Below are 23,404 nucleotides of genomic sequence, written 5' to 3' on the forward strand. Positions count from 1 at the left end.
TAATTGTACTTACGATTGACTCTATACATGAGCCTTTGTGCGTTCGATAGCTAACATTATGCTTATAAACTTTCTAGTCCGTATCTAATAAGGGCCATTTCTGTGAGTGCTTCTGTGGCAACGATATTGGACAATTGCGATACACTTAACATCCCGTGCGCGAATTCGTTTTTGGAATTTAGGTCTCTTACGTCCGTTTGTCTCTGTCCAGTAATTATGTGAGCGAGAAACTTAAGGAAATGAGAAGTCCTAATTTCTGTTCCATTTTAAAACTAGGCGAATATAGCGTAAACCAACCAAACCAGATAGTTTTTGAAGGTGTCTAAAACAGCCGAGAGAACACTCTGTAGTTATATATAAATATAATTATTTATGTTAGTTGAGGTTCGAGTCGCAAATACTGTTCTGAAAATGTTTCGCACTTTTGACGTACATGGGAGATACGCTCAAAGCAAATACTCACGTAAGTTTCATACAGGATCTTTTTCTCTGTTGATGATGAAACGATATTTGGTTTCGTCATATCTTTTTTTTAACTGAGCCGTTACTTGTCGTCGTGCCTCTATCGTCGCTCTCCGCTGTTGGTACGGTTATGAGCGGGAGGATGTGAGTATTATCTATTCTCGCTTCGTTTCGCCCCTCGTTACCACCTAGCCATCTTCTGGACATTGACACACAGCGAACGAGTGTCGCTAGGCGTCTTGCAAAGATTTGACTCCTTAGTGAGTCTAGTACGCAGTTCGGTCAACAGTCTACTCCATTCACCCAGTTCTTAGTAAAACCCGCTGGCTCTTCCTCCTAGCTTTTGCAGCTTGGCTCATTCGCTATTCGACAGGCTGAGAAAGTTGTTGAGACAGAGAGAGCAAGTAAAGAGCCAGTGAGTCACTAAGACAGAATGAGCTCTTGACACGAAGGGCTCGTGGAACAGTTCAGTTGGCAGGAAAGCGTCGGGAGCCATGCGACAGAAAGAGTGTTGAAGTAAAGAGGAACGAATGGTGAGGTTGATAGACAGATCGTTCGGTTAACCGAAGAAGGGTAAAACAGATTGAATCAAACCGAGGGCAAGCTTCCGACTCCCGCAAACCGACGGTTCTCTCCTGCCCGTGACCCTTTTCATAGTCCTAGTCTAGATACCTCTGTCTGTCCTTTCTTGTGCGGAGCGAGACCTCCCGTGTGTGCTTCGTGTTTTGTCCGTGGTTTGACGAAACAAAATCCTTTTTGGGCCCTCTTCGTCTCGTCCTAACTATTGAATTCTAACATCCACTTCGTCAATGTCAAGAGAACAGTAACCGTTATCAAACACCCACTCAATTGGTGGGCGACCGATTCTTCCCGAGACAACTACTTTCTCTCTATTTTTTTTTGAAAAAGGAGTAGAGCTGCTCTGATGTAGGAAGCGAAGCATTTATCGCACAATGAATAGAAATAACAAAGGAAGTGTGGAATGGAGAAACCAGCGGCAAATAACGGTGAGTAACCATTCTCGTAGATTGACCCGTCCATCTTAGCCCGTAAGTGCCGGACGTATGAGAACAGAATGCGAGTCGCTCTAGCAGCAGTGACGGTTAAAAGGTTAGCTAGTGTAGTCGGATAACGCGAAAGCCCTATCGAAACCCCTTTTATTGGTAGGGACAACTCTGGAAATGACCGAACTGCGAGTCCCATTACTATTTTCTTCCACCTCCACCTGCCTTCCGTTGCCCACCACTCGAAAAGTTTTCGATTTCAATGAAGTGCCGTTGCTGGCCAGAATATATTACCGCTTCTTGCGTCCGCTGGTGCAACAGCTATGGTATGGTAAGGGTAGCTTACTTCTCCACCCTGCGAAATACAGCACGTTGCTGTGTCTATTGTTACTTTTGAGCCTGCTGTCGCTGCTTCTGCTATTGCTACGATTTTCAGCCTGGAGACTTTTGAAGGTCTCGGTAGATATATATGTTTGCGCGGGTCTACGTTGAGGGACCAGCTTCTTCACTATCGCTAGTAGTAGCACCCTGAACCATAAGTTCGAGCTGTCGGCCCTCGAGCTCTTTTTTGTTCGTTGTCCTGCTAGAAATACCTTTTATAAGAAAAAATCGAGGGGTCGTGTCGTCGCTTCTCGTATCTTGCTTCATTTTTCTTGAACGTAAACATCGATAAATTTGCACTACCATGGTAGAACGAAGTAGCATGCAAGCGGTCGCGCAGGAGACGATTGGAGCCCTAAACGAATAGAGGAGAGAAGCTTGTCTACCTCTGCGCGAATGTGTGCGTTAGGAGATGAGCAACCCGTATTTACATAAAGTGGACCGCGACAATGGCGATACACAAAACGTGAAAGTAACGGGGTCGAAAGCGGCTTACTAGAGAGGAGAGCGTCCAGCAGTTGGCAGTCAATAGAACGTAATGCTTCCTTTATGTAATGTAGGGTATAGTCTGTTGGACGACTCCAAACACCAGTGGCATCTTTTTTACTGTCAACCTTACGGCTATGCTTGTCGCTGCCGAGGCAAAGCAAGGGCTTGAATAACGCTCATTTGCAACAGGTGACGTTCGCGAGTCTGTTCATTGTCCCTCGTTTCGCCCAAGTAACATTCCTTATCGCTTGCCATGGTGTCCCACTATAGACTTGTCAACCGATCCGCCTGTATCCATGTGTCTGTCCAGTGAAGTAAGCGATATCCACTAAAGTTAGGTTCCTTGCTATGTTACTCGATGAACGTTACTATATTATAGGCTTCCCATATTATTAGTCGGTGAACGTTATCTTTGTGATATATAGGTGAAGCCTATCCGCGCATTGTACGCATGATTAACAGTGAACAGAGTAACGATACAAGAGCTCAAAAACAAAATGCATTACTGCACACGATCAGGCATTTACGCATCACTTAACCTATGGAAGTATATTCAAACAGCAGAGAAATTGCGGTACCGTTATGGAACCAAATCAAGCATCGTTGTTTTTATTGGACGGAGTTAAAGTATTGAAGTACTACTCATGTAGGCAGATGTATTTGTATCCGCAATACATCAGTGCCTCGTGCCGTAGCAAGACCTTTGCTGGTCGTTATCTTAGTAGTTACCTTTACCACTGCGACACGTATCTGCATCGTCAGGCAATATTAATCACTTGTCGCGGATCATGAACCATTCTGCACTCTAGTCTTGTACGCCTTTCAATCTATCCTAGCTCCTTTGCTCAGCAATTTTTTTGCGACTCCGGCTCTATCGTTATCAGTATTGCACCATCTGTGCTTGTGGAGCTGATAAAAGATGGGGAGACCAAAAACTCTGTGCTAAAGTATGCTACAAGTTTATTAAGAGTCAGAAGCCGTTGAGGGCAAAGCAGGATGACAGAAAGGGACAAAGAATTATAGAGAGAAAGAGGATAATACAGATTTAAACGCCGCGGGATGCTGCTGGCGATCGAGGAAGACTTTACTTGCAGCCGCGTCGTCACAATTTGCGAGACGACGATGGAAACTGCAACGGTGAAATTGCTCGAGTTACGTCTACACTGGCCGTCTACGACTAGGTCATCAGCGAGAGGGTTGAATAGAACGTTGAGGAAAAGGGAGAAAGCGTGCGGCGCAAAGGTGTGGATACACTATCGGTCGTATCCTGGAGTACGCTGCGGTGCAGTGCCATTTTGTACTATAGTAGCGTAGGGAGACGATATCAGGCGTTGCTGCGGCTTACTATGGAACAGCTGTAGCGTCTCCTCTAGCTTATTCCAAAACGGCGACGAGGCGGCCCAATGTAGTTCCTTCATCACTCTCTGAGTGATATATGGATGACAAGGATGACGATAGAACAGGACACATGCCTATTTCTGGCGACAGCCAGTCCAGCGCCAATAACAGCCGCCGCCCGTTATTCGCTCGAGTCAACCCGGTTGTACTGCTCTGATCAGACGTAGTCCTACCGGTAATAGTAGCAGCTGTAGCACCCTCACTTGCCAGCCATTTAAACATTCGTTTATAATGCAATGGTATCGCTTGCCGCTCTTGCCCAGTTCGAACCAATTTTTTGCCAGCAGAGAAGAGCCAAAGCGGCTATATGTCAACACTGCTAAGCCAATCCCTCAAGTAGCCATCGCCGTTAAATAATGATTAAAAAGGAATGAACATTAGAAAGGCTTTAAACGCATTGTATAAGTACGATAAAATTCGGAGAAAATACCTAGTACTAGAGTTGTTGTAGTTTTTTTGAGACCACTGATATAATGGGGCAAGAATCGTAAGTATTTACCCCACTATGAGTTAAACTAGAAAGATTTAGTCGGACCACATTCAACACTGTGTAGTTCAATAGCCGTCATGCTCATGAAAACGAATCGCTACGCACTGTATCATCAAAAACAAACATTGCAGAGCTTCAAGATGTTTTTATAACGCAATCCCTTTCAGAAGTGTACATACAGGGTCACTCTGAGTTTGTTTGATACGGTATACGCAGTGTGCGCTCGTCGTCCTGCATGTAGCTTCTGGTTCGAGCTCCCTCCAGCTTTGCTGGCATTCACTTCCGGTATGCAGTGGGACGAAGCAGGGGCCTCTCGGAGCATTGAAAAGCAGTTGAATGTTAGTCTGCATTTCGCATCCAGCGCAGCGTCGGTTCCTTGATCATATGAGGCGTACACCATTACATCTGCCATTTGGTGGGTTAGACACGGTGGAGGAAGCGTCGGTGACTTCGTGATTGGCGGGTCGTGGGAGGACAAACGAATAGTTGGAGCAACAAGTATGTACCCCTGTGCATAGGAAGTATGTTTCAAGACAACGGAGAAGACGATGGACATGTGAAGGAAACGACGAAAAGGGATCGATTTCGCTTTTCCGCGCCTTGTCGAGCGTTGTACCCGAGTGATTTCTGGCTTTGGCAACCGCTACGATTTCGCTGCCCTACTAAGGTGCCGCCTGTCATATCTCTTACTGTAACTGCGTGCGGGGGCAGACTACTATTATCGTGTGTGCTTCATAATATATATATATATATATGTTATGCGTGCGAGAATCAGTAAAGAACGTACGCTACTGTGTCTTCTTAGGTTACGTAGAAAACCAATTAATTAAAAAAAAATTGAACGTTCTTTCTTCACTTACGGTCCATATATTCCGGTGCTGCATACACCCTCATCTCGTCCAGATTTAAAATGCATTATACACAGGTCGATGTTATATTGTAAATCATTGATTCAAGCTACAGTATATTTAAGCAAATGCGTGTAGTTCTGCTTACCCGCTTGTGATTTTCGTGAGACGACAACGGACAAATCATCCATAAGAAAAGGCTGGGTATATTCGACATGCTGTTGCCGATCGGCAGTCAACGGAATGTCCGCAATAGCAATCTCCACTTTCTGCAAGTGTGATAGGAAAACAACACTTTGCAATTCCGTTAGCATAGATATATCTACATGCTTCCAACATGCAAATTAGCAATACTTTGAGGAAGTAAAGTAAATGACCTACGGAAGTACCTACGTGATATTCCCTTGAATTCCCCAAATTGGCTTCTCTTGAGCTAAACGGAAGCCATGGAACTTCAAGGAAAGGCAAACTCTGGTCTGGTGCACCATTGGAAAAGAATGGCAAAACGAGAATAGAAAAAGTTGAAGTGCAATCGTTACCTGGCTTCTTGAGATAATAAAAAAAAAATACTAACTTTGTTGATTACTTCGGATATAAGTCCAGTCCACGAAGCGTTATTGTCAGTGCGTGCTCCGGCTTGCCCACGTGGCACTGCATGTATTTTATATGAGAACGGCATTACGTTGGCGAGGGCTTCTAGCAGCTCAGGGATCAAGCCGGTGAAGTCGGCGTCACTTCCACGCTTCAACATCAGATATGGTGGACTCTGTGAACAACACACGTAAACGACACGGCGGTTCAATATTAATGGAATTATCAACTGTTTTGTACTCGATTTCGCTAGTAGAGCGCCGTATGTCGGAAGCACGAAGCTGGTGGACTCGAAGAAAAAGAGAGAGAGTCGACGAGCAGGCCTATATGACCAAGTGAACTACCCAGAGCCTGGCGACGAACTACCGTCGGCTTCTTTTGGCTGTGATTCATTTGTCGAGCCAACTTAAATTAGAAGGTCATTATTTTCCAATATTTCACTCATATACACATTCACATGGTGGGCTCACACTCATTCAGTAACCTGAAATTAAACATTGATGTTTTGTTTGTTGGAAAAAGTCCGACTTGGAATATCTGGAAGTGTGTGACATATTTGTTTTAAATCCGAGACTAAATATTAGCGTCAAACAGCTGATACTGTAGAATAAGCGAAAGCACTCCTGTTTGATTGAAGAAATGGAACCAAAACCAATCATTTTTCTTCGTCACCGTACTATTATTCAAGTGTGCATCTAATTAGACGCTTAGTAAAGCACGTGACCGTATACGTGAATTACATTCATAAATTCAAAAATTGCTCTCTGAGTACCCCGTTCCTTGGGCGATCGGTGCCGAACAATAGAGTAAGAGGTCAATTAGTTTTTAGACCATACGTAAAATAAGCTGGAAACAAAGCAGTATCTACCCAAACAAGCTAATTTTGAGTATAACAGGATCACTTTAAGCAATATCTAGAAGATCCAGTATCTACTATGGTCAACAGACGCGAACGCCAGAGACTTTTCACATAATTGAGTTGACGCTTGCTATTCAGGCTAGTTACTTCCAAAACTTTTAAAATCTCTCTTAAGAAAGGTCCTGTTGTTTATATATGATAGAATCTAATAAAATAATATTTGTCGTGGGCCGATGGCTGTGGAGCTCTGGACAAATGAATTCAACATTTGATCAAAGTTAAGCTTACTTACTGACGGATTTGGCAAGAAAGCGTTTGATGGCATTCCTCCATAAAATACATTAGAAAGAACACAAAAACTCTGCTAAACACTGGCGAAGTTCAAATAACACAACATCATAATGTGTAATATTATTCAGACACAAATTTGAAGTAATACTGCTTACTTATATTGTCCCATGGTTCCGTTTTGTTCTGGTCAAAAAACGTATTTTAGGTACGTTTAGCATTCGAAATCTCGCAATGGCATATCTATTGTATTTAAAAAAATTGAATTTCTCTGATATAATTAACCTAACTTTCTAGTGCACTCACGAGTATTCCACCGACAGATATTTCTTTGTTGGGTGTGATGGCACCAGGAGCTTTGATTTGAGGTAATGCTTCAGGTTTGTCGGTCAGCATAAGGCCTTTTTTAGGTGACCAGCTTCCTAACTTAACGTGTCCAACATGTGAGCTGTGGATCACAGCGATAGTAGGCTGTAGTCGACTGCCATCGGCGAGAAATTCAACTGTGCCCGTTTGTCCTTCTGGAAGTTTTATCTGTAAGATTGCAGCGTAAGTGTTCGAAAACAAACAATGATCTTTATTCTGATCATTCGTCGATATTTTAAATCTATTAATGTTGTCCCACTGTCCGTTTCGTTGAACGTTTCCGGGCCTTGGTAGCTTACTGCCGAATGGTCAGCAGAATAATTAATCCGAAGAAATAGCTCACCTGTTTCAGCAGGGAGGCGAGGTCCTTGCCGTGCTCGAAAAAGCGTGACTGATCCATACAATTGAAACCAACAGTTCCCTTGGAACCATCTTCTTGCGGTAGATAGGCTTCGAGTAGCGTCGGTTTATCTTGTAGGGCACGATCGTAATTAGTAAGAAGTGCCGTAACAGCGTCGAGGAATAGATAACTCTCGGTACCTTGATTCTTAAAGGAGTCCCTAAGATTTTAAATACAAAAACACGAATACATACGGATTTCATTTAATTCTACATTTTACTTAATTTGGAGGTATAGCTCATCCTTTGTTTGTAAGCTAACATTGTGAGACAAGCTCAGTTTTTGAGCGCACTTTTCTACAACAGAAGCGAGCAATAAGAAATGTCAACCCTTTTATTGAAATGTGAAGGCATACTTAATTGTCTAGCAACATTCGTCCGCTTCCCTAGTACGACCCTGTTTTGACCTGAGCGGTTTGCAATAATCTCAAACGCGCGGTTAGTAACGATAAGCTGTTGCTTTGTTACGATTACGTCATCCAGCTAGTGAAGTTGACGCCTAGCAGCAAACGACGCTAAGCTGGAGGAACGTCGGGCTTAGCCATGTGAAGAACCCTTCATGCAATCCTTTATGTACCCTAATAAGCTACTGGGGAGCTATTCCGAATGCAGTTTGTCGTATTTAAGAAAACGAAAAAAAATGGAGCACAGATAGATTGCCATCAGGAGAAAATGTATTGAGCGGCAAACACAATGGAGCGGAGATGGCCATACCAGCTCACTTACAGATATGTATTCAAAGATGGAACAATAAAAAAGTTTTGTAGCTGAACGGGTAAGCGGCTACAAAGACCAACGGGTCTTCGTATTAAATGAGCCAATGACCCAACAGACGTGAGCGGGCAAAAGGATCATGTACCTGGACGCACGCTAACCAAAATGCCACTGAGAGTTTGAACCCGGACATCCATGTAACCCCGAAAATTATCCTACGCTGCTATATATGACAGCTGTGTAAACATAAGCTGCCCTTACTGTGAAATGCTACCTGTAGTTGGGATTCTGCATCATTTTTTTATGGAAACGCATGACATGTGGCAATTCAGAGTCGACGAGCCGGAAAGCGGTCACGTTCAAACTGCTACCGGCATCACGAAACCGGATGCTCTGCCAGAAGTCGTCCGTCACCTGTGGAAACAGAGAATCGCGTTCGTATTAAGGCGATTATATGTGAATTAAACGACCTATCTGCAACTACAGTCGACAGTCGCCAACTGTGGCGTGTCTCGTAAAGCTTTGTACGGCATGGCCTGTCTTAATTGGCTAAAACAATCATTACGTAAAACAGGTCTTATTCGTATAAGAGACGTTCCCGTTCTACTATGTGTAAGTTATTTCATACTTAGCAATACAATAGGCTTACTTATATCGTCTCAGGACTTACCAGACTTGCCAGAATGAATTGCGTGTTGAGATTCTTGAAGCTTTTTACCTCTCTAATCATTCCAGTGAGTACAGTCTTTATCAAACTGGGTTTATTTACGTTGAGTACGATTTTCTCGATGTTATCCGGCCGTAATCTTCCTAACGAGGATAGCTCGAGAACGGCATCGCTAGCCTCAGCCTCGCTTTTCACCTTTTTCGCGATCGAAACCTTTACTCCGGAGTTCTGAATAGCCTCTGTTGTCGTTGTAAAGGCCGCACAGCAAAGAAACATGCATACGAACACTCGAATGAGTACACTTAGGATATTATTCGTGTCACACTGCTGAGTACAATCACGTCAGTCGCTTTCTCACAACAGTGTACTTAGCTTAGGATAGGCCGAGCGTTTCTGCCAGTACTTAACATCTTATCCGTCACCCTTCTCTTTTCCTGACCTCCCTTCCCTACGCCCTTTCTTCCGCATCTGCTTGTCAGTCTCGGAACAGCCAATACAGGAACCCAAATGCGCCTCCCTGCATGCATAGCAACGTATAAGCTAAGGTCGTCTCGCTCAGATGTGGTGAGGGCTTTTATGGTCGTGCGGCCGCATCCACGGAGCGCTGAGCAAGCCGGCCGTCAAGATGAGCATGAACCAAACCAGCCCAGCTGGCACGTTCTGGCTTATTGCTCAGTCGCGTTAGCGTTAGTCCTGCAGGTCTGTGGTGGAATGAAACGGCTGAGGCTCTGTGGTAGGGGGGGCCCGACAATCTTTTCCCGTATACACTGAATAGAACAATTCCAGAGTGCGTCTGCCTCTAACCCCCTAACGCTGGCGGTTGTACTTATCTCCATTTGCGTTCGCCTCTGTTCGCTCGTCCCCACCACCTCTGGGTAGCCGGAAAGCGAAACTGGAAACGAGCACACGCAGGCCGCCTCGTTATGTTCAGGGCTAAGCGGCTTGTCATAAAAGATGACGTATTTCGTGGCCGACGTGGAGCCAAGTAGGGAATTATTTCTACTACTAGTATTACAGCAAGCTGGTTGGTAGCAGGACTCAAGGGGGTAGAATAAAATAGGCTCTGAGTATGATCCACATAGAAGCTTCTGCCTCATGCGTTCTCCGCTGCCGTGTATTTTTTATATCAGGCCGATGAAACGGTTGGCTCTCGAATTTCGACTAGGGCAACTTTAATTCCAGCTCATCTTCCCTGCAGAGTTTTCACGTCCCTTTCATTTGTCCTGCGGGAAGACGAAAATGCTCAGTAGGCGTGGCTCGCTCATTCATCAAAGAAAGAGTTAGTAAAGAAGCGCTGAGTCGAACCCGACTGAACTAGGCCCGAGTCAAGTTGTCAAACCTAGCTCTGTCCAGATGAACTCAAGTGAACCAAGATTGACCGATAACGCAAGCCGCTGCTGTCGACCGACGGCGACCACCCGTCGAGGCAAATGGCAAGCCAGCCAACTGGCCAAAGCCAGTCGCCGGCTACAATAGCAGGCCGCGTGGGGGACGCAAAAATCACTTCCTTGGCCTCGTCCGAATGTCAGTCACGTCTTGTCGAATTTGTTTCTTCTTCGCTCTCCGAATGGTCAATTCTTGAAATTTAACTCGGTGCTCATTGCTTCGGCAATTCAACCAACGCCCTAGCGGCATCAAGAGTAACACCATCAGCAGCTGTTACGATTATTGCATTGCGGCAGTTGCCCCTACTGAGTAGCTCCTAGCTGGTGCTCTTATCGCTCGCTTCTCGGCCTCACTTGAGGTGAATTTATAAAACAGTTAAACGATATGAATATCTATAAGTTGACGACACTGACCGTTTCAACAATTTTCCTGTCGTCGAATAACCGGCCTTTCGCCAGTTCCGTCAGCCATATTAGACATTTTCATATTGCTGTCAACAGCATTATCGTAATTCGACTGCAAGCTAGGAGTATTTCAGTGTTTTCTGCCTTTTCCAATCCAGTTTTTATGTGCGAGCGACACTTGCGTTAATTCTTAGGTTTGTCGACCTTTCCTTTCGATTTATCGGTACGTTCTTTTGTCCATCGTTCCTTTAAGGGGATATTGGGACTATCAGAAATCTTTTTGCAGTTTCTTATGGACTCGATCTAATGGGTGGGCACTATTAGCTTTCACCATACGCTTTTCCTCTGTATACACCCTGAACAGGTCGACTTTAGTCAATTTAAGCGGCAAACGAGCATAGGATGAATAAACAAAAAGGGTACGTACCGAATCATCTAAAAGCCAGATGTCAACAGAAATCGTGAAGAAGCCAGCAGGCTGAGAAAAACGGGCAACGAATAGAGAGTGGGGATGTCTGGGGGCACATACAGACATACAAAGAAAATGAAAGCCGAAGAGAAAGCGAAAAAAACTGGATGGGTCTACGAAATGGAGACAATCTGCCCATCTATGACAAGGATGTTGAGCGCCCCGGGCTCTGAAGATATTGCCTGGGATTATGATGCTATATAAAAAAAACACAGCCATTTCGCCCACTCATCCGTCTTACCCGTTCGAGTCTGATTACGGTGTCTTCGAAGTTGCGCATATATCTAGGCGCGTATGTACACCAGAGAAATAGTTCTAGGTTGATTGTTTCGGAAAAGAAACGGAAATCTCAATAAACGCGATTTCCTGCCATTTCCTTTGAAAAAGGAATTAGTTCACTTTTTTTTTCACAAGCGCCCGTATATATTACTGCATACATCTCGGTCTCATCATCAAAAGAACATGTTTTTGAAAAAAGAAAATTTATCAGTGTTAGAGCTAAATGATTCTTCTAATCGTTTAGATAGCACCTTGCTATTATTATTCTCATTTATTACTAAAAAGGTAATACTATTGAATAAATAGTTGATTAGCTACTTTAAGACTGCTCCACTTACCTAAAATATCCGGAGCAGCTGAATCATCGTGGATGTAGGCCACCTGCTGCCATTTGTAGCGTCTCAAAAGGGCGGCCACTGCTTCCGCTAATGGGACGAATGTGCTAATACCCAAATTAGATGTTGCCGAGCTGCCAGACCCGCTGCTTCCGTCCGCGACGGCACGAGCCGCATTCGATATTGACGCTGAGAATGAAGAACGGCTAGATACTCCTGGTGAAGGCCCACTAAACGACTGAGTACTCACGATTGGAATGTGGAAATGCGACGAGTACGACGTAAGCATGTCACGCACTACTGGCGGCGAATCCGGCGGAATGATGAAGGCTAGGACGCCTTCCTTCATAAGCTGGCACACTGATTTCAAACGAAGCAGCAGTAACAGCAATAACGAAGAATGAATGATAGCAAAACACAGAAAAAGCACAGCAAAAAAAGCTAAATTAGAAACGAAGTAACAGATAATAGAGCTCTGAGCTGGTAGTCACATCTGTCATCGTCTCTACGTTTATATTGTTCGGTTTTACGTTGGAGTATTTAAGTTTGTAGCCATCGCCACGGTGCTTCTTGGTGGCATCGACACCCACGTGATACCGTGGCGTATATGGTTATATAGTAATACTAGGACGGCGTAGGACGAAACGAAGTAATTGTTGGTAATTATCCGTCTTAAGCTAATTTTGTTACTGTAGTTGTTGTAGCGCACTAGTTCTGGTCGGGTGATGATCAACACGCCACTTCCGCGGCAGCTCAAAATCATCGTATTGTTTTGATGCCTAATAAGAAAAACGAGACTTCTCGCAGAGAAACAAATGACCGCCTCGATCGAGGTGTTAAAAAGCACTAAGTTTTGGATCAAAGCTGAAAGGATAAAGAAAAAAAAAAATCGATCCTGCAGTTCTACCAGCTTCAATCGAACTACGCTGAACTATAATAGATAGCTTAGCAACAATATCTGGCCGAGAGCAACCGTTCTTGTTAAAGTAGCAATGAAAACTGGCTTTGTTGTCATATCATCTATGAGTATTTCAGCCTGGTTTCAATAGGGTCTATTGAAGTATATCTACAGCGATTCTGAAACGGTATTGCAGTAAAGCAAATCGAAAGATCCAATGATATGACCATGTCCTACTATCAACTCATTGGCAGAGTTACGCGCAAATTGAATGAGATTATTATTATTTTGTGAAGAGGATTCACTGCGATGCAAAGCCTGCGGCATTCGAACCCATGTATAGCTTTCTATTCGTCATTTTCCATCATAAAACTCTGGATAATGGCCAAGGATATGAGTATGAGTGCGAAGCAGCAGTGATGACATTTTTATGGAAAATTGTTGATTTCACTGGGCTAGACTATGTCTAATAATACTAGCAATTTCCTAGCAAGTAAAAAGCGACGCTGAAGACTAATCCAATACGGTTTTCCTTACCTGAACAGTTGTAATTGGAACATAGTTGGCATCTGTGAAGAAGAGTAAATTTGTCTGTGTGACACATTTGATAAAAGATTTGATAGATTTTTTCAGTGTTCATCTGTAAGCATAGGATCGACCTTCGCTTACCTCTCATGTTCTTGGACATTGCTAACACCCTTTGCTGTCGGTACGAGTCATGTATTAAACCAGACTGTTATCTCTCCACAACTTCAAGTAGATTCAAGAACATTCTGTTATTTTGAGTGTTCTAATTCACAATTATTATATCATCCACAGTGCTTCAGGATGAAATCTCGATTTTTCTTCCTGCGCCTGTTAAGTTTCCACTAAATTCTTCTTTTTGACATAATTAAGTTCTATTACTAGTTGCCAGAAATTTCATAACAGGCGTTCAAAATACGAACGCCAAGGTTTACCTGCTTGTAATGGCAACGATGTTTACTAAGTATGCATCCCCTCTGGTACCAAGTAATCTCGTAGCCTGAAAAGATTTAATCGACCTTTATTTTTGCTTGAGCCACTTACACCGAGGCCATGGCCAGAAAGCTCGAAAACGATGCAAACAACAGTTAAGTATAACAACAATATCCGCGCAGATACGATCAGTTGCTGGGCGGGCCGTTAGTAATAACAAATATACAAAGTAAGTAAGTTGTTCATGTGAGTCGCTTGTTCCTTCCGGCCCCACACACCCCACCTCTATCTATTGCCTCTTCGTTGTCTTCATGATTAACGCTTTTTTTAAGTGAATGCCATTTGCTGTGGGCGTGTTATTGCGTGGTCTGAGTGCTGTGTGTCTTCGACGTAATTTACGTTTTCGTCGTCGTTGTTCTAGTACGAGTGCGAATAGCAGTTGTTATTGCTGGTCTTTATGCGGTAATCGCGGTTAGGCTTCCGACTCTGTCGATTTGCACAAATACTGAGCGAAACCCAACTGTCTATGTTAACGGATCCAGCTTCTCTGAGTCTTCTTCTTGATGATGACCCTGTCGAGTAGCCGGAACAGCAAGGTCTTCACCGAAACGACAAGAGCCCAAGGCTTGCATTACCACCCCCAAAACGGCCCCGTTCTCTTCGGCTGCCTCTCAACAGCTTGTCTTCTCCGTCTGTGACTCGACAAGTTATCTCTTGGCTTCGAGAGCTCTCACGACGGTACTGGCACAACGAAACAGCAAAACCTTGGAGGCAGTATCGTCCCGCTTCACTGCGCATGCAGAACGTACCATTCGCATGGTCGCTGGCCGAGAAAGAGTAATATTTAGCTTACAATGGGTATTACACTCAGCCGTGTGCGCCTTTAGCTATAGGTGCTAGCTAATGACCAGAAGTTGTTGCGGGCTAGATAGAAAGCATTATAGCAGTTTACGATTATAGGTGGTAATGTATTGCACAGTCAGCGTGCTTGCACACCCCAAGGATAATATTATGATTGTCTTTGTGTGTCTCAGATATTTCCACGTTAACATAAAACAGTTTTAAACAGTTAGCTAAAGCGAACTATTCATTCAGGCTTCTTTCTATAAGTTCAAGCAGGACAACGCTAGTTTATGCAGAACATCACGTCTATATTTAAAATTTTCAGATTCGTAGCAAATAAATTTTTCGAGAAAAAATTATAGTGTTGTACTTTCCAAACTGGAGTAAATACTCAGTTCCTTCCCGGAATATAAAAATGATTCGTAATTACGTCTTGTATTAAAGTTTACAATCAATACATAATTATACATTTTAAATATTGGGCTTACTTATCAGTTATTTCTGCTTTAGCTAACGCAGCATGTTAGCTACACCGTAGAAACAGTTCGTACAGATATGGTAAACAGTTAGTTAATAGTATAGGTAAAGCGTTCGTTCGACCACCGCATTCTCACCTGTTAGAATACGGAGGTCTTTGAAAGACCGCTGCCGAAAAGCCGAGATAGCGTTTGGCTTGGCAGAGTGCTTTCTCACCCAATGTAGCGCTTCTACTTTTCCCTTGGTTACAATGTTCTTCTCGATGGTTCGTGTCTCTTTTCTATTTCTTTTCGTTTCCCCATCTTTAGCGGGTCTTCTTCGTCCTTGTTGTGTGGTGGCCCAGTGACTTTCTCTGCGAGCTTCCGATGACTACGCTTCCGGCAAGGTGTTGCATTGCTAGACCGATCTTCCCCTCAATAGATATATGTGTGGGGTGTTCGGTCGCTGGGTTAGGTTCGATTCATTCTTAGATAGACCCCGGCCTGTCGGTTGCTTGGCCTAACCACGATACTGAGAAATTATGGGACAGAGCATATAGTAAGCCTGGTATAGCTACCTCTGCTCCAGCTTACCTGCATGCTACCGGCACGCTTGACATATAGGGAAAGCGGAGCTACACAACATGTAGTTGTATTACCGTCGAATTGCGGCAGGGTCTCTAACAGGACAGCAACGGCCTAGCGTAACCGTGAACTTCGGCTTGAGTGCTGACTGCAAAGACTGTCAATTGTGCGTGTGTCTCATAGTTCGTGACAAGTAAACCTAAGGAAAACAAGGAAAGCCTGTAAAAAAACATTTCTCTACAGGACTCCGAGTGTTGATATAGTACTTTAAAAGAGACTTTTCTAGTCAAGCCACGGATGACCCAGGTGACGAGTGAACCGACCCAGAGACGTGCCGCCTCCATTCCTGCAGCCTCGCTATTCCCCGCTCCTAGCGCGGTCCCACTTATGGACGTTACCCTAGTGTGACTAGGTCTGCGGTCTCCGTTTTTCCTTTTGGCAACGTCTCCCCCCCGCCCCTTCTTCACCCAGCAACCTCCCTCTTGTCTATCCTTCCTGCCCAGACTGAGGTCCATCGACAGAAAGGCTAGCTGGCGTGCAGCTCATTGATGACGACCAACGCTTTCGCTGGCTGCCAAATAGGCCAAGCAGGCCTTTTACTTCTTCGTGCTCGGATTCCTCCAGCGATAAGGCCCCGAACCAACTATTCAATGAAAGGCAAAGTCCACCTGCTGGCAAAGTCCTTTAGCTGCTCAAATGCGGCGCAAATGCTGCATCCACTATCCTTATAGAGACCTTGATGACCGCCCTTTAGCGAACCAACAAGAAACGAATAAAAACGTATGACGGAATTCCCTTTCAGACAATCATATCACACACAATGCTGATATTAAATAACCCGTATTAGTTCCTGATCGTCCAGGCGTGAATGGAAAATACTGAAATCTTACTAAAACTATTATTCTTAGATTTATACTGAATATTGTGTGATAAGAAACTCGTAGGTTTTACTATCCAGTTTATAGTTTTCAAGATTACTTACTAGGAGCTATCAACTTTATGAATAGTCTCTGCTGAAATATTAGTTTAAGAAATGAGATTATGTGGTTCTAAAAAGATCGTTTTCGTTACCCAATTTATTACCAAATTAAGTCACATTTATAAAGTAAAAAAACATAGGTGCAAAGAATAAAAATTTCAATTGATAAAGGATTTAAATGATATTTAAAAAAAGAGCTAAAACTGGTGTTGGAAAAACGATACAAATAGCAAAACTAAAAACCAAAAAATTAGAAAAAACATGAATAGAAAACATATCACCAAAAAAAGACTAGATAAATGATAAAACCGTATTTATTATCGTTTTAGATACAAGGGGAACCTATTTTCTAAACCTAATAGATGTACTTCCCGTTGGACCATGACGTTTACCCGCTGAAACTAAACATTTCTATTGTCTGATCTTTTGATTAGACACCACCTACCAGCTGTGACGATTTGAAGATAGTCCGCGCTATCCAATCGTTTCGTTACCATGTTTACCTCGAGGGTTTTACTATCGAAGTTTTTGATAGCGTATTTAATGATCCCTTCATAGACATCTTGCTTTGGAAGAATCGTACCTGTAACAGGAATGAAGCATTAGAATCTATTCTGAACACCAACCATTTATTTTGGTATCGGAAATGCGTGTGTCTATTGAAGCTAGCTAGGAAGGGCGCGATACTGGGCTATATTTGCGGCTAGACTTTTCAATACAATATCAGTTGTATACAAAGAAGTTAGGGCGCCCAATTCTCTGTATATGGGAGGAAAGAGGGGTAGAGTTGAACGTTAGAAGTAGAAAAACTTATCGCATCAAATTGTATACAGTCTTCCCCCATCTCTCCATGAGGCGAAAATTGGGCAGGCAGCGACGCCTACAAGGGAAAGTCGTTCACAGGCGCATTGGATAGGCATTATCGATGGTTTTGAAAGAGTGCCTACACTCCTCACAGTTGCACACTCATACGCACGCACAATGTCGCGTAAACTCTCAGGCCTACTTCTGTGACACAGCAGCCGATAGCCAGTGTTATTGACACTACAAACAACAGCAGTATCGATCCTACGTCGTACAATATTTAGCTCAAACAACTTTGAGACCAACCGCTCTTTACCAGTGGGAGGAGGAACTGCGGTTACGAAACGATCGTTAGCGGCCAAAGGAAAACGAGCAAGAGGTAGCGAAAGATGGGAGTGAAGTCGAAAGAATGGATCTTTGTCACCATAGGATCCCAATGTTCTCGCGTCGGGGTTTTGTTTAGCACACAGGACAGGCTAGTGTTGACACAAAAAATGATTTAGAGCATCGTGCGGCCGGCACAACACCATGGCGTACCACATGATAACCGAAGTGGCGTAGTCGTCCGAGAAGTCATTGCCGTTGCTGTCGCTGCCGACTCTACTGTTACGGCAACCACTGCCGTTCTCAACATCTTTTGGAGGTTGAAGTCGCCACCATCATTTAGCAACCAACGTTCTCGTCGTTGCTGTCTCCTCTCAGGATCCAACTGTTTCCCGGAAAGTCGGTCTTAAACTGTGTTTGAAGGCTAGCTAACTGCGCTTGATCAAGGCGCGTGCTTGTCCATAACTAGTACACATCTTAACCTAACGCTATGGTTTTCGTCTACCGCTCCCTCTGCCTTGATTCTACAACCAGGTTTTGAGTGAGTCATTCAGTCACTCCTTAAAGTTGGCCTCAATTGCTGCTCGTCTCTTCTGCCTTTTCCGCGATGGTAGTATCCCAGCCCCGCTGCCCCCGATGTCCCTCTTCTACTACTAAGCTCTTCTTTTTTCGCCTCTGCCTTCACAGGTCAGTTCTATGATCGCTAGTGGCCAGTCGAAAGCATCGTTAGAGAGGACCACGTCGAGTCCATAGAATTTTCTTTCGGAATGGCCAGCCAGTCAGACGCTGGCCAAACCAGATAACGTTCGCACACGAACCTCCAGACACACTTCCACACGCACCGCTGACATAGCACTGTCTACGGTGGGCTTAGAGCTGGTAATGCCAGCGCCGCTCCGAATAACCTAGATACCAACGAAGGCGTCTCACTTGCGGACTCTGTTTCCTTATAGCGGCGGCAGCCACTGGGAAAAGCTGTACAGAACCTGCCGACGAGGAGCGAATCCAACTTTAGCCTGCTAGTGCAGAAAAGGGGGACGAAGAGAGCTCTGGGCATATGGAGGCGCAATTGGGTGGTCCTTTCACCCATTGCCACTCAGAAAGACTGTATCAACAGTAGCTATCGAATGCTTGGCCGTACCCCAAGGCCCATCCCCGGTCAGTTAGTGCTAGTAGTCGCAGTAGCAGCAATATTGAACTACTCCCCAAAGGGAGATTCGCGATTCGACTGTTCGTTCTTATTCTCTCTTTTAGCTTTTCCTTCGTTTTATGCCGACGCCGGATGTTCTCGACAAAAGAACAGCTCGGTGCAGCTTTGGTCGATAATTTCAGAACAAGATGTACGATAGACTGAGGCGACAGCAATAACGTAAGAGATACACCTGTGTCGTTGAAGGGGTAAAAAGCGCTTCAAACTATATGCGTATTTTTTACTGCATCCATCTAGTATTAGTGCAACAACGGGGTCGTATAGGGCAGTTTTCGATGAAACAGACAATTTATGAAGAATTGCAAAAGGGACAAATTAAACTCTCTCTCTAGTTCATACATCGTAAAGCTTAATCTTTCCACATCTACAATAGTCTGGTCGTCCTTATCACTTTTTCTTCGAGTAATGCATTTTAATTCCTTTAGCTGTGTCTATTGTATATATATTTAATGATAGAATATTAGGTCTCAAAAGCTTTTGGGTGCTCTAGAGACTAAAAACTGGTCAAGTCAGCAGTGTTTTCGAGCGCGCACATGTGAATTTAGATTCAGCACAAAGCCCGTTTTTGTACCTTTGGATGTATAAACTATTTATTGTAAATAGTTAATAGGTAGGAATTTCATTAAGCTAAATGTGTCGAATCATAGGCGTGACGCTCGGTTTCAGGATAAAAAAATTGGTGGACTCGAATACGCCAGTGTTCATTTCATGATCTCCTAGGTGTCTTTAGAGAGTAAGGGTACAACACACCAAACAAACGTATCAGGAATGAGAAGATCTCTTCTCGAGCGATGTTATGCAGTGCTTATGTACAAGCATATATAAATTAACGTCTATTTTCAAACCGCTCATGTTCTTACGTAAGCAGAGTAAACCAACATTTTCTCGAAGAACGTCTTGTAATGTTAGATCTATGTCCGTTTCGAATACCTTTCGGGCTACTGGGTACTGGTAGAGTAGTAGATACTTGTGTGGTATATGTACATCAATAATAGATTTTCGTGGTCGATATTGCTGTTGTCGGACATATAGAGCCAGTGAGTCGTTATTTTCAAATGAGTATATACATACAAACATAATGCTATTACCCAGATCGTCGTCTGCACTTGAATTTTTTGGCCAGTCTGGCAAGTGGAAGACATAACAAAAGCCTACAGTCAAACGGAATGGCCAGACAATGAGAAGGGGCAAAGAGAGAAGGGATATTGTGGTCGCAGTTCGCGTTTCGAGCTGGGTAATAACAGCTGCTTCTGACCTCGCCGTCGAAACGTACGTGCGTTTCACGTGGCGGGATGCCAACTGAAACTGAGGACTCAGAGAAAAGATGCTGGATAAATAGAGATATATGAGCTAAAACGAATTGAAGAAGCCTTTGCCTCTACAGAACGGAAACCTTAAGGACCTACCAAGTGGTCGACAAAACTCGCATAGAAATATCTCCACGCAACAACAATGATGAGAGAGCATCGAACACAAGTGCACTCTATACTCCACATGGCGGAAAGCAACGGGAAGATAGCGCCAAAAATAATTTTGCTCAACTGAATTCTCGCTTTCTTTCTTGTTTTCCTTCGCTCAATCCTCCTGACGTCTACCATTTCGTCCTGTCCTCTTTTGAGCTCTCTTCCCTAGAAGCTTCCCGACTTCGTCAGCTTGTTGGTTGGCGAGCAGGGTCGCGGGATTGTGCAGATAAACCCAAACGGGGCGCCGAATCTAAAGGCCCATGGTCGACTACGAAACGGCAATGTTGACACTTCATGTCGACAGCCTTTCTCGTTAACCCCTTTATATTCTTATTAAATTATCTAGTACACACGAGCGCGAATGAAATTTCAATTTCATTAAGATATTTCCCGCTATATTCACTGTCTGCAGCAGTCTTGCAAAGCAGTAGTCGCCCTTCGCCTTTTTGTGTTTTGGGCAGGCTGCAAATTTGCCTGACTTCGCACGAATTCATACCACGCGAAACACCTAAGGTAAAATTAGACGGAGATGTCGTAATGTTTATTCTTTTATCTTTCTGTCATCGCCTAATTTTCGTTATCATATCCCGAAAACTGCTCATGCTTTACTTAAAAATAGAAAGACGCTCTCCTTTATTTAATGTCGCTGAAACTGTGGCCTTCACCGCTGTTAGCACTCTCGCTCTCGTTTTATATATATATAACTTTCGCCGTGTAGCTAACTATAAGGTTGAATGATACTCTCGTGGAAAAATATTTATCCAAAGCCCAAAGAGGAGTAGGAAAAACAAATGTTGCGTCTGTTTTTCACCTATCGACGGCCATTATGGAAACAGTTAACTTAGTGCACGGAAAAAAGTGGGCCAGGGCACCTTGGAAAAATTCCAAGTTCCCTGGTTTAACTATAGTGGATCTAATATTACGCAACCAAAGAGCTGCTTACTTGGTGTTGCGACTCATCGTTTACTTAGAAGTTTTCGTCTCGTACATATGTTTGTGGAAGTTTTTGTTATTTTAGTTATTTATAAACGATTTCCCATTACTATCATAAAGATTTAAAGGCACAGAATGTGTGAGAAATGTTCTCGTCAATGCGGACATTTACATAAAGCATCTTGAATCTGATGTGGATGCAAACAGTTCCTTATCGTCGAATGCATCAGATAAAACGTCCATTTAACGTAGAAACGTCTTTTGGGTAAACGTTGTTTTACCATCCTTTAACCTTTGTTCCTTTTGCAGTCTGACATCTGCAAATCCATTCCAAACGTAGTGACACTTTTTTCGATCGACATAGTACTTATTCTGCAAAAATTGCTCGTCATTGATACGTCAGTGATGATGGGAACAAAGCGGTGCGGAGTATTAGATCGTCACAGTTAGTAGCACATCGCCAACAATTACGATAGACTTGCAAACTTACGTCATCCTGGTGGCAGATCACCGGTAAGTCTCTCGAGATCTGCTCTGAAGTTCAAGCTAGCAGCGGTTACAGCAGCTATTCCCGTTTTATCTGCTAGGTTCTTCTCAGGCTCGCAAATCATCAGAGAATTCGAGCAGGATGGGAACTCGTCGTCATATGCACAGATGCATTCGCTTTGTGTGAGTCAGTACGTTCGCATGCGTGCGAGCATAATATCTTGACGTAGCGTGTACCGCTTTCCGCAGCGATGAGGCAGAAATCACACTCGGGATAGGTACGTACGGGACAAGCACATGCGGGATGCATCGGGATAGTGACGATGGCTCAGGGACGTAGTAACGTGATAAGATCAGAAGCAAAAGCAAAAAGAAGCAGTGGGAAACGGTATGGGATATTATCCGCAATTTTTTCCATACTAGTTCCTTTACTTCCGTCAACGGTTGCCCGACCTGCCAAAATCGTCGTTTCCTTACTCTCCCTTCTATCATTCCCATTATCCTTTTACTTGTTTTTCTCCCGATCCGTTCTGTAGCCTTGAGCAATTTTGCCTTGACCGTCTGCTCTGCTCGTCACGTAGCAGCTGCTTCATGTTGCCGTTGCAGCCACTGTTCAATACTCCGGTGTTCCTCTATGCGCTCACGCAATGTTTGTTGCTTCAGCAACTGACTGCTTCGTGTAGCCTTTTTCGTGCTTACTTTCTCTTCGCATCCTTGCGCCTGCTGCTCTGCATGCTTGTCTCAGCCTTCAACCCCGCCTTATTGCCCGTGCGACCATGCAATGTAATAATTGCTCCTAAGTTTCATGCGACTGCCGTTAACGTGCAGCGTACACGTCACGCCAAACGCAGATATTACTTCCTCACCTATTCCCAGCCTGCATCCCAGACTAATACGAGCATGGGCGTTGGGCTACATGGGCACTTGGGGGAAGTGGAGTTAAGACGCAGCCTTCTCCCTCAGTCCTTCCATCCCTCCATAGCCTTAGTTCAGCTTTCGCAGCTGTTCACTGTCGATCGGTATTCATCTTGCTTGTCGTCGCTGTCGCAAACTAACGCGAAGGACTGCGGCAAAGTGCCCTTCACCGCTATTATGGAACCTTGCTAGTTCCTCTCGTACAATCACTCATTGGTATCCCCACACCTATTAGCACTTGCCTGTCCTTCCTTTCTACTACATCTTCACCGACCACATCGCCGACATGATCAATTTCCTCGCTGGTAGCACCCTTTCCCAATACTTGAAAAAATAAGATAAGGAAAATTAGCTTCAAAACGAAAGACCAGTAGAGGCTGCGTGGTAGCACAGGGGGTAGCAAAACGAAAGCGGCATCTGTCGTCTCATATGGCTAACTATGCGTGTGTGTATAAGACAACGAATATCACAATATAGATATACAACTGTGGTACTGGGCAGCAGCTATACATCTCATTATCATCATTTGGCGGGGATCTGTGATAAAGCGGCAGCTATAAAGCAAAAGATGCCGAGAAACAATGAATCAACCCAGCAACAATGAATCATAAAGCACATGCTCCCGCTAAGTGCACAAAAGAAGTCATTAAACTACCGTATTTCTGTTACTGCGCATGAGAAGCTTACATGAGTGTATGAATAAGTTTTGTAAGCACAAAGTCC

At 43.9% G+C, this 23,404-nt stretch overlaps 1 protein-coding gene across 6 annotated transcripts in view; it reads right to left on the reverse strand.

Annotated features, from left to right (window-relative positions):
• Positions 1-23,404, reverse strand: part of LOC111251000 (glutamate receptor 4-like) — a 71,580-nt gene that overhangs the window by 15,674 nt on the left and 32,502 nt on the right. For 5 of the 6 annotated variants that reach the window (XM_022807244.2, XM_022807155.2, XM_086978072.1 and 2 more), the window contains exons 2-9: positions 16,992-17,129; positions 11,833-12,189; positions 8,960-9,195; positions 8,564-8,703; positions 7,520-7,736; positions 7,117-7,344; positions 5,647-5,838; positions 5,221-5,341 (exon numbers count right to left, since the gene is read on the reverse strand). In XM_022807244.2, coding sequence (XP_022662979.1) covers positions 5,221-5,341; positions 5,647-5,838; positions 7,117-7,344; positions 7,520-7,736; positions 8,564-8,703; positions 8,960-9,195; positions 11,833-12,189; positions 16,992-17,129 — 1,629 coding nt within the window. Of the gene's footprint in view, positions 1-5,220; positions 5,342-5,646; positions 5,839-7,116; positions 7,345-7,519; positions 7,737-8,563; positions 8,704-8,959; positions 9,196-11,832; positions 12,190-13,264; positions 14,508-15,141; positions 16,316-16,991; positions 17,130-23,404 lie in introns of those variants that run through there. The other variant, XM_086978073.1, reaches the window with a different exon arrangement.

Source organism: Varroa destructor, unplaced genomic scaffold (genome assembly GCF_002443255.2).
Source record: "Varroa destructor unplaced genomic scaffold, Vdes_3.0 BEIS01000001.1, whole genome shotgun sequence".
Classification (NCBI taxonomy): Eukaryota; Metazoa; Arthropoda; class Arachnida; order Mesostigmata; family Varroidae; genus Varroa; species Varroa destructor.